We start from the raw sequence: 11,760 nt of genomic DNA, 5'->3' as shown, positions 1-11,760 counted from the left end.
TCTGCAGAGCTCTCCTCAGAAAATTCCAAGGGACTCGGGGGCAGCCAGGTGAGGAGGTCTTCTGCTGCTACCCTGCCATGCTTCCCCTTGGGGTCCTGCAAGGGGGAGGCCAGCACCCCCCAGAACGGGTCTGTGTCCCCCAGCATTGCCACCGCCAGGCGGTCCTCAGGGCAGTTGCCCTTTGCCCCATACTCCACGGTATCGGGGGCTTCGTTGATGGAGGCGGTGCCGGTAAGGCTGTCGGGGACATCGGGGAAGGTGTTTTCGCCATCCACCAGCATCACCGCCACCACTTGCTCCTTGTTGCAGCTGCCCTCTGCCCTGTACTCCAAGAGGTGGGGGAGCTTGTTGAGGGAGGTGGTCAAGTCGGGGATGTTGGGGGCACGTGGGACGGTGCCCTCACCGTCCCCCAGCCCCACCACCACCGCTTGCTCTTGGGGCAGCTGCCCTCCGCCACGTACTCAGAGAGGTCGGGGAGCTCATCGAGGACCTGTTTGGTCAAGTTGGGGACACTGGCGATCAAGATGGTGTCCTCGCTGTCCTGTAGCCGTGCCACCACCGCTTTGTCCTGAGGGCAGCCACCGTCCTCCACGTACTGCGAGAAGTTGTGGAAGTCATTGAGGAAAGCGGTGCTGGCGAGGCTGCTGGAGAAATCAAGGACGTCAGAGATGGTGTCCTCACTGTCCCTCAGCCCCGCTGCTACCACTCGCTCCTTGGGGCAGCAGCCCTCTGCCACGTACTCGGAGAGGTCGGGGAGTTCGCTGAGGAAGGCAGTCAAGTTGGGGACATCGGGGACAGTGTCCTTGTCGTCCCCCAGCCCCGCCAGTGCTGCTCGCTCCTTGGGGCAGCAGCCTTCCACCACGTACTGGGAGAGGTCGGGGAACTCACGGAGGAAGGCGGTCAAGGTGGGGCTGTCAGGGCCGGTGTCCTTGCCATCTGCAGTGTCAAGCTAGGTGGGCATATGGTTGAGGGTGGTGTCGTCTGCCTGCTCAGGAAAGGCCTCGGCGAAGGCAGCTGGCCCCTGCTCGAGCAGATCCGCGAGCTTCCCCAGGGCTGCTGGGGTGGTCACCGCAGCTGAAAAAGCAAACCAACCAACTCACCCCAGGGGTGATGCAAGCTTTCTTCCACCTAGCTGCCCACCTGCGGGCGCTGCCACCCCCCAAACCTCACCTTTGGGCGTTGTCATGGTTCTGCTGGTCGTTGGAGGCAGGGCAGGGTGGTGGGGGCTGGCAGCAGGGACGCTGTCCTCGATGGCCGCCCCGTCCTTGTTGGAGGTCTCTGATGGCTTCTGGGCACTGCCGGGCAGGGTGTGGAGCACAGGGGGGCCCTGCACCCAATGTTGGTCCATGGGGCGGTGGGGTGGCAGGGCGTGCAGGGACATGCAGCACTGAGGAGCCCGTGGGGTACGGGGGCTCCCCCTGGACCACGGTCCCCGGCCCCAGCCCCATCGGCTGGTGTGGCACCAGCATCCCTGTCACCAGCTGCTGTCCCCACCCGTAGGCAGTGGGAGAGGGAGCAGCCATGGGGAGGAGCTGCACCCCGCAGGGAGGCTGCACCACGGGGGGGAGCTGCACCCCACAGGGGAGCTGCCCCAGCTGCCCCAGGGCCCCCAGGGGCCCTGGCACCCCATGCCATGTGCTGGCCTGCGCCAGCTGGTAGGTAATGGGGTGGACCTGGGCAGGCTTAGAGGACACTGGCAGCCCTGGGACAGAGGGAAACACACAGGCAGTGACCGGTGGTGGCATGGCTGGAATGGCAAAGCTCACACCGGGCACCTCTGATGCCATCGGCAGCCGGAAAGGGAAGCTCTGTGTTGGGGGAAGCAAAGAGGGGCGATGGGGTGAGATCTTGGCGGGCAGAGCTGGCTGGGGGGTTATCTGGAGGGCAGGAGCACCAGGAGGAGTGGGAGCCTGCTGCTGTACCTGCCATGGCGGTTGGTCAGTGTGGGGTTTGTTGGGGGCAAACAGCCTCCGTCCCCATGGCAATCAATCCGCCAGCACCTGCGTCAGCCAGCCTTGCAAGGGTTTGGTTTTTCGTACAACTTCCCACCTCAATGATTTCCTATCCTGCTGATGATGGTTTCCCATCCCCACAATGGTTTCCCATCCCAGTGATGATTTCTCAGCCCCACGATGCTTTCCTATCCCAATGGTTTCCCATCCCAAGCATGATTTTTGGGGGGAGGTGAATTTCCTGTCCAAGGGGAAGGCATGGGCCCAGCACCGGTGGCCCTGCAATGCTGACGTGCGTGCTGCCCCATCCTGCCCCAGTGGTGGGGATGGGGGGGGCTGGAGCGCTTTTGGGATGTGCCCCAGGGGGGCAACTGCTTCTCCCAACTGTGGTGGAACCGGTGCCAGTGCTGGTACCGTGCAGCCATGATGGGGAGCTGCCGCGACAATTTGGCAGCTGGCCCGTGCCGACCGAGGAGAGAGCCTGGGATGCAAAGTATAGCACTGCAAGAGGAGTTCTTGCATTCATGCACGTGAGCTGTCCCATTCAAACTGGGGCACCCCGAATGCGGTTTGACACATGGTTCTTATACTTTTCAGGCATTCAGGTGCAACATGATTTGACCAACCACTACTTAACAGCCAGACAGTCACACTGCTGTTCTGCAAAGCAACCCTAATTCTGTGGTGTTGCCATCCATCTGCTTCTTTCTTGAACCAGACGTCCCTGTAGTCGGTCTTGCTGCAGTTCCTTATCTCTCATGCCAGGTAAGGGGAGGGTTTCACAGAGGTGTCGGAGGGGCTGGGGTGCTGGTGTGATGTGGGTAGTCCAGGGCTATCCTCTTCTCTTCAGGGTGGGGGCTGTCCTTCTCTGCCTTGCAATGAGCTGGGGTCCTTTAGTCATGCTGACTGAACCATGGCTATGCAGTATACAATGTCAAGAAGGTGTCTGTCTATCTATGTGTCTGTCTGTCTTAAGGAACTTGATGCAATTTTGTCCTCTCAAGACGAGTTGGTGCCATAGTTAGGGAATGAGATTTTCCTAAGAGAGGCCCTGGGGTGTCCCTTTGTGCGGGGTTCCCGGGAGGTGCTTGTGGGCGTTGCTCACAGTGGGGTGGGGGATGCATGTACTGGGGACGACGGTAGCAGTGTGGGGTGGGGATGCTGTTCTGGGCATGCTGGTAGCACCCTGAGGTGGGGGGCCAGGGCAGGCGAGTCTCCCCAGGCTGGGGAGGGGGGCAGTGCTGTTTGTTCACCTCCATTTGAGCTGAAGGCCTGTGATATAGCCTTTGCCAAATGAGAACTTCACTTTCTGGGCGTGTTTGTCAATTGCGGTGCTTTGCCCCAGTTTCAGGTCATCGGTCAGTCTGGGAAACCCTCAGCTGAACAGTCCCAAAGCAGTGAGGGCCTGAGCGCGTTCTGGTTTGGCTCGGTGTAACTTGTGTGTCAGTCTGCATCTGCTTTTGCTCGTTGCCTGTGCCTTTCTCTTTGAAGGGATGATCTTTGGGAGGTTCTGCAACATGGACCTCCTCCCTCCATCAACCCATTGCAGCACGCCTGTGTTTAATGCCTGCTGTGTCTCAGAGCTGCAGTCAGAACCTTCATCCAGAGGAGAGCTGTTTGCCTCATGACCTGATGAAAAAAATCCAAAAATCCAAGAGCAAAAGGAAGAACTGGGCCTGATGGTGGGCCTGATGTCCAGAACTCGCTGCTACAGGCCAGAGGTCAGTCTTGGTCTTGCTGTCAGGGAAGCGACGCTCAGTGACATTCATGTGCCCCTTCCTGGGGAGCACTGGTGGGGCCGTGACAGGGCTCTGTTCTGGGCGCAGGGAAGGATAGTGGGGCAGCGGGCAGGCATCCTTCCCTGTGGGGTCCGCCAGTGCAAGGGCTATGCCGGTAGTTAGGGGGAGCTGCGGGGAGCCTTCCCCCATGCTCCAGCTCAGCTGGGCTCTGGGAGCATCCCTGATGGATGCTCAGACCCTGAAGGAGGCCGAGGAAGAGACGTCAGAGGGACCCAGAGCCCTGCAAGGCTTGGGCACGAGCTTGACAGGAGGTCCTGGGGCGCAGGGTATGCTGCCACACCCAGCAGACCGCCAGCCTGGAGCTTGAGCGCCGTGACATGGGAGACGTGGAAGGGAGAAGTCTCCTCTGACCCATGGAGCTGTGGAGGGAGAAGGAGAAAACACCCCGGGGTTGAGGAGGAGCCCACATCTCCTCAGCCCCGAGCAGCGTGCCCAGCCTGTGCCCACCTCTGACATGAACTGGTTGTGGATGGGGCGGAAGCGCTTGGTGACCCTGATGGCAAAGATGATGTTGGGGATGAGGAAGAAGGAGCAGCAGCCCAGGCTGAAGCAGGCAGTGTTCTGGAAGGAGAGAGCAGGCAGGTCCCCACTGGGCTGTGTGGGGAGAGGCAACCCCCAGGGTCTGGAGGGGCTTGGGGAGCCTTGTGGTGGCTGTTCCGGGTGGTGTGGGGGAGTCAGGGCTGCTGTCAGCCCCGGCTGCCCCCAATTTGTGCCAGTGTGCCTGAGCCAGTGTAGGCCCTGAGCAAAGTACCGCAGCTTCTTCCTCGTGAAGCAGCCGATCTCCTGGGTAGCATGGAGGGCTGTGTGTTAACACAGTCACTGCATTTCAAGCCTTCCACCTGTGACAACATCCTCTCAGGGGGCACACTTGCCTGCTCTGATCAAACACTCAGTCAGCGGAGTTAATACTGAACTGATATAAAATCGGGGCTCAACCTCTACATTCACGGCTAGGATACAAGACTCCTATCACAGGGCTCAGACTTCAGTCCCACCTGAGGTATGTACCTTCAATTTCACTTCCCACTGGTCAAATATTCCTCTTCAGAGCTCTCTTTAAACTGAGGGCTTGCAGTAAGGGAAGGAAGAGAGTTCCTTACCTCTTGAGCAGTCAGGGCATGTTCCCCTGCTAAAAGTAGCATACTCAGGCCTCCCATTTGTGTCGGAACTGTTAAAAGAGTAAAACCAAGTCTTCAGTTTATTCATTTGCTTCTTTAAAGAACCTACCATTCGCAGCGTTAAACCCCCAGAACACTACTTGTCACAGACACTCTAAGCAAGCTGCCATAAAAGGCAATTCAAGAGGATCACAGCTAACCACTTCTGTACCCTCTGGGAGAGGCTTTCAAAGCTGTTTGAAGGATTTAGTTGGATTTGTCTGCTTCACACCCCATTGCGTGGATTTACAATTTTACTGCCAAAGGTTTTAGGTACTACAGAGATGGATACCTTTAAAAGAGCAACTGTAACGATCTCATGCATAAATATAGACAAAAATGCTCTAATATCACCCATGTTTATAACTCAATGGATGCTCCTACCAAGGGAGTGGTTCCTTTCCATAACCACTGAACAAGTGAAAGGATGGAACAAAATGACATGATCAAGCTCTGAAGCAAGATTTCCATTTTCATTTAGCTTTAATTTAGAGCTGCATTTAGTGGTGAAAAGTGCCAGCCTGACAGCTCTGAAGCATGAAGTGCTTGATCCTCTGTACCAGAACCGCGCAGGCACTGGCCAGGCAAGCTGCCTGCCTCTTTCTTGCCCTGCCAATACAATATATAATTGAGGAATGTAAAATGGAGATAGAAATGTATTTTCTCCAAGTATTTGATGCTGACAGCTTCTCGCCTCCAGCCTTCCTGCACCTCAGGAGCTTGGAAAACAACAACAAGAAGTGAAAGCAATGAACGCTGGCACTGCATTACTCACGGAGTGGCTTTTCCACTCAGAACAGTGGTTGCTTTGCATCATCATGAAGACTAATTGTCTGGTTTTGGAGGAGTGCCTTGGAAGCAAGGCAGGGGTCCAATTTAACAGCATGTCATCTAGAGAGAGGGAGACAGTCTGTGGCCCGAATGTCTCGCTCAACAGCCGCAGCGTGAGAACAGGGAAGCGTTATCCTTGCTGTATTGCTGAGACACCAACTTCAGTAATGATGAGACACCAAAGATAAGTAACTTTCCCCAGGTCTCACTAAGCATGCACTCACGTTTTCCAATTTACTTTCACTGAACTACACAAACCCTCTCTCTACAACAATAAATTACATGTGCCCGGGACCACTCCCTGGAATGGAGGCCAACTGGCACAATTACCCTTGGCCATCTGGTTGCATTTTGTTATGCAAAATTTGGATGCAGAATAGCTGCATCCAAGATGCCCACTGGGAAATTCCCTGGCCCACTCCCACTCGTGAGCGGTGCCAAGGAAGTTGTTGAGTTTTTCAGCTGACATGGGCCAAACCTGTACCTGTAAACTTCCAAACGATTTAGCACTACAGATGATCAAGGTCCAGTTCATGGGAACACTCACTGGTGCTGTTTAATTCAATACCACAGATGCTGCCAAAAATTCTCTCAGACAGCATCTCACGCTAACATACACAGGGTAGGTTTTTTCAATACTCTCTTAAAACACCACTAAACAGAAGCAGAGGAAAGCAATGGGAATAAACCAAGCCCATCCGCTATCTCAGGGATAGAAGAGTGGCTCATTATCTTAAGAATACAGCCTAAAGAGCATCTGGCTTCAAACCCAATGTTCAACTGGAATAATTTTTTCCGTTACTGTGATGAACAGGTAGAAGGGGGGGGTGTGTGTGGGGAGGGTTGGTTGTCTTTTTGTTTTTAAACTTGTTACATTTAAATAAAAAGGGGAACAAAAGGTATTAAGCATCTACAAAGAGACAAGGTACTATCAGAAGTGTAGGATCTAGCGACAAGAAGTGGCTGAAGAAATGGAGACAGAAAATGGGAAGGGTCAGGAAGTACCTAAGCACAATTCACAAGTGAAGCGATTCTGTCAGCAGAGCCCTTTTTGCCACCAAAATGCTTGATCAGCAACAGTTCAGTCCTTCAAACAAGAGGACATCAGAGCAATTAAAATGTGAAAAGGCAACACGTACCTTGAAAGACAATGCCTGAAGAGGCAGTTGATTTGGAGGAAGGAGAGATTGGAAGAGATCTCCAGGCCCATCATAAACTTACTGAACTCCATATTAAGCAATAAGGGGTTGACTGGTTGCTTTCTGCTCTCTTTTCTTCCATCGGAAGGCTGTTGCAGAACCCAAATCTTCTTAGCGTTTAGAGTTTTCTTCCAGTTTTCAGCTTAAATTTACTCAGGATCAGGTGGTACACATGTTTTCTGGTGCCCACACCTTTAAGCTTAAAAACTGTTCTCCCTAAATGGTACTTCCCTCTCCTGCATTTACAGGAGTCACCCCACTCTTCTTCCACTTGTTTTTCTAGCCTAAGCAAATCAAGAACTCCTGATGTCATCACGCATGTCCATCGCCCATGTCCCAGCAATCCCTGCAGCTCTCTTCTCCAGTTATTCCAGAGGGAGGTCATCTTTCTTGTACATGAAGGACCAGCAGGGCAACCACGTCAGATGAGCTGTGCTCTGTTCAATGGCATTAACTCTTCTCTACAGTTCCTGAAAGTACTTGGCCTGACACACCGCAGTGTAGCACTTTCTTATGCCCACATCACACTGTTGGCTCCCAGCTGCTCTTCTGTGCTTCCCTGTAGCTACCTGTAGTTCTTCTTCCCCCTCCTCAGTTTTGGCCAGCGGAAGAACATAGAAGAGAATCACAGAATCACAGAATCACAGAATCACAGAATCATAGAATGGGTTGGGTTGGAAGGGACCTTAAACAGCATCTAGGTCCAACCCCCTGCCATGGACAGGGACACTTTCCACTAGACCAGGCCCATCCAACCTGGCCTTGAACACTTCCAGGGAGGGGTGTTACGGATGCACGACTAACCAAATCCAACAGGTGTTAAAACTCAGATTTATTCTTCAGCAAAAGTTAGTTAGAAGTCCGATAACATTCTATAAAACCACAGGCTCAATGATGTAAAGAGAATTAATACTACACGGCCGACTTAGGAATCCCCAAGATTTAAAGTGATGGCTCAAAATGCGCGTCTCACTCACCAAAAAGCTGAGGGCTCTCTCCCTCGAGGAGTTACCTCGGGCGGTGCCCCGACCCAAGGGGGAGTCCCTGACTGCAGACCCGCTGCTCTGAGGAGGACTGCCAACATGTCCTCCGGCGGGACCCCGTTTATACCCCTGTCGAATCTGACCTGTGGTCATTTAATTCTATTGGCCAGAAGGGTCACCTCGGTGTACCTGGCGCATCCCGATTGGCCAGTTCAAATTTCAACCTGCAGCCTCCAGGGTTTCCTTCCCCTTCTCCCTTCCTGGAGAAGTTTTGTTTCCTGCTGGCAGGATGGGGGGGAGGTGGGGGGGGGAATGTACTGCCACAAGGGGGCATCTACAGCTTCTCTGGGCAACCTGTTCCAGTGCCTCACCACCCTCGGAGGGAAGAATTTCTTCCTTCTATCTAATCTAAATCTACCCTCTTCCAGTTTAAAGCTATTACCCCTTGTCCTATCACTACATGCCCTTGTAAAAAGTCCCTTTCCGGCTTTCTTGTAGGCCCCCTTCTTCCCCCTCTTCTAAATATCTTCTTGGGGGTCTCAGCTTGCTGCCCTTCAGATACGTAGCTTATCACAACAGGACAAGAATAGCACTGTTTTCTCCCCAAGTAAGCAAATACTTAAACTGTTTATTTAAATATAAAAATGAAGAGGGAGGAAAAAATTGACAGCTAAGTGGCAAGTGAAAGTTTAAATTGGTGCTAAAGCAACTTGAATACTTATTCTGCAGCTGTAGCAGAGGGCTGCCACTTAGATGTCTGATCATAATAAAACAAAAAATCCTTCCACTATGGCTTCAAATTACAAAATAACTTCATCTAAGGGAAGACAAAATTCCCATTCTAAGGTGTCCTGGTTTCAGCTGGGATAGAGTTAACTGTCTTCCTAGTAGCTGGTACAGTGCTATGTTTTGAGTTCAGAGCGAAGAATGTTGATAACACTGATGTTTTCAGTTGTTGCTCAGTAGTGTTTAGACTAATGTCAAGGATTTTTCAGCTTCTCATGCCCAGCCAGTGAGAAAGCTGGAGGGGCACAAGAAGTTGGCACAGGACACAGCCAGGGCACCTGACCCAAACTGGCCAACGGTGTATTCCATACCATGTGACGTCCCATCCAGTACAGAAACGGGGAAGTGGGGGGCAGGGATTCGCCGCTCGGGGGACTGGCTGGGTGTCGGTCGGCGGGTGGTGAGCAATTGCACTGCGTATCATTTGTACATTCCAATCCTTTCATTATTGCTGTTGTCATTTTATTAGTGTTATCATTATCATTATTAGTTTCTTCTTTTCTGTTCTATTAAACCGTTCTTATCTCAACCCACGGGTTTTGCTTCTTCTCCCGATTTTCTCCCCCATCCCACTGGGTGGGGGGGAGTGAGTGAGCGGCTGCGTGGTGTTTAGTTGCTGGCTGGGGTTAAACCACTTAGATGTCTGATCATAATAAAACAAAAAATCCTTCCACTATGGCTTCAAATTACAAAATAACTTCATCTAAGGGAAGACAAAATTCCCATTCTAAGGCAAGACAAAATGTACACAAACATTGCCATATGTTTATAGTGCCTTCTCAGCATGACGTTTCTCTCACGGCACCAAGAACTTACTGGTATGAAAAATTACAATTTTTAAGTGCTATTTTAAAGCAATTTACAGTTAAATCGACAGTAGTGAGAAAATAGTCATGAATTTGACTTGCAGAATGGGAGATGATTCATGGCTTTCGCAACAGCTTTTACTATTGATGAAGCTTACAACTATCTTACTATTCGGGAATGACATTCTTTGTTAGTATTGGTCCGGTTAGAAACTCGGCAGGCTGGCTTGTTCATCATTGCAGTTTTTCAATCAGAGGAAAGAAAGAACTGAAGAAGAACTAAGCAGAAAGAAGGCCAGCAGGCACCAGTTTCAACTACCTTTCACTTGGGTGCAGAAAGAAGCTTCTTTCTAAAAACAAAAATTGCATCTCTATCAGGATATTGGCTATGCTAGGAAGTGTCTTTTTTCCACCCTTTACTTCACTAAAAAGTTTTTTGGCCCAGCTGGTTTTCTCCTGATGCAGAAATGTGAAAGCATTGGGAATCTTGCACATTTGTACAGGAAAGATGTCGCCCACTTAGCTCTGTAGCTGTGAGGGTAGGCGCTGCAATGGTCACGTTCCCCTGCAAACAGCAGTTGTCTTTGCAGGTGAGCCATGTCATGAGAAAAACGTGCTCCATTACAACTTCCCAGCTGGATGAGCAAGGACACGACTAGTGGGTCTGCAGGTCAGAAGCCCAACGCTGGTGTCACACCTCAGGTTCTTGACACAATGGTAGGTCAATATGCAAAACTTAAAACGTGGGGTGGTTACTGTTGGAATGCCAAAAATAAAGGAGAGGTATGGCCTGTGGGGGACTCCAGAAAAAGAAAGGAAGATCTTACTCTCTCTATATTACATTTTCCAAAATGAAATCTAGTATGTAAAAAGCAATCAAGACAGGATTAACAGCTACCAAAGAGTAAACAGATTTCCTGGAATTGTTCTGGAGTCATATAATCCCTGTCCAAAGGAAGCTGTCTGCCTTGAAGATGTGAGACAGTCAGTGGCATTTCTACAGTTGCTCAGCTACATTTTAGTTCATCAGTTAGCATGCAGCCTGGGTTTTAAAAGGTGCTGCACTGGCTAGAAAGGTCAGCGCTGAATTGAGCTATCACATGAAGTCGAGGGGAGAGGAAAACAACAACACATATTTACCACAAACTGGTATATAGTTGACAAAACAGTAATCCACTTGGCACGGCAGACTTGCCATGATTTAGATGCTGCTGCTAACATCTCTGTCAGAGGCTGTCGCTATTTTATGGGCTATCGTTATACTCGTGAGACAGCCAGCTTTCGCTTGCAGGAGGACTGGAGTGAAACCCCTGTGAATTACTATGCTCACTGACTCAGCCAGCAGAAAATAAATAAATAAATAAATAAATAAATAAATAAATTTTAAAAATCACATGTAGCACAAAAGAGGGCCTTTTTCAGAAATTAATAGCTCTATAGATAAAACAATGGATTAGATCAGTTTCTAATTAACTCTTAAGTTCTCTGTCCTCTGCTTTGATAGGTGTTGATTTGAGATCTCTCTGTACTCAGAAGCTGTACAGTTGGATATCCCGGCAGGAGCAGTGGGGGACAGCAGCCAGGTAGACCAAGATCTACTCCTTGTTCTCTCTGTTAAGTCAATAAACCTGAAGGAGCACAAAAGTGACTCCTCTGATAGCAAAAACAGAATGGGATGAAGGGGCTTGAGATTTTTAGAACTGGTCTTCCGTATATCATAACGATGTAGCAGAAAACACTTTATTTTGATCCCATTTCACAGTTCCTTCATAGCCAGAAGAAATTTCATTACAGGAATTTTCATACCACTAAACTGGCAAAAAGGCATACAAGACTTTTTATCCCTTCTTCTCCTTTTATACTTGTTCCATAAAACCATTTCTCACTCTCCAGCTCACGATCTCTCTAAGCGGAAGAGTCCTATCTGCCACACACTTGTCATAAACTAGGTAGGATACGACAAAGTTTCAAACACATCAGCATTCATAAAATTAGAAATGTCAAAATGCAAAAAAGAAAAAAAAAGGGAAAAAAGGGTGGTGGGGTAAAAATTAGTTTCTACCTTGACTGTTAGGCTCTTAAGCTACCAGTATTTAACATTAATGTTTCTATTTCAAGGTCATGATTGCTACAGTTCTGCTATTTGTGGATATCAGTTTGAGATTATCTGCCTTTCACCAGTTCAGGCAATCCAATTCGTGATGGATTTTTTTTTTTTTTTTTATGTTTAAAATGGTTAGAATCCAC

General features: G+C 50.3%; 1 protein-coding gene across 1 annotated transcript; it reads right to left on the bottom strand.

Annotated features, from left to right (window-relative positions):
• Window positions 1-361: 361 nt before the first annotated feature.
• On the bottom strand, window positions 362-1,542 carry LOC128138488 (uncharacterized). Its single transcript, XM_052779738.1, has 2 exons — window positions 1,171-1,542; window positions 362-641 (listed from the first exon to the last, which is right to left on the bottom strand). The coding sequence occupies exons 1-2, from the start codon at window positions 1,521-1,523 to the stop codon at window positions 362-364; spliced, it is 633 nt and encodes a 210-aa protein (XP_052635698.1). The 5' UTR covers window positions 1,524-1,542.
• Between the last annotated feature and the right edge of the window lie 10,218 nt (window positions 1,543-11,760).

This window comes from Harpia harpyja, unplaced genomic scaffold (genome assembly GCF_026419915.1).
Source record: "Harpia harpyja isolate bHarHar1 unplaced genomic scaffold, bHarHar1 primary haplotype scaffold_47a, whole genome shotgun sequence".
Lineage (NCBI taxonomy): Eukaryota > Metazoa > Chordata > Aves > Accipitriformes > Accipitridae > Harpia > Harpia harpyja.
The sequence above is the reverse complement of the archived record's forward strand: the minus strand, read 5'-3'. Positions and strand labels throughout refer to the sequence as shown.

Coding starts and splice junctions, on each gene's coding strand:
- LOC128138488 (XM_052779738.1), bottom strand. CDS start 1,523: ATGGCTGCTCCCTCTCCCACTGCCTACGGGTGGGGACAGCAGCTGGTG. Junction 642..1,170: donor AACCATGACAACGCCCAAAG/GTGAGGTTTGGG, acceptor TTTCTCCAGCAG/CCTCGCCAGCACCGCTTTCC.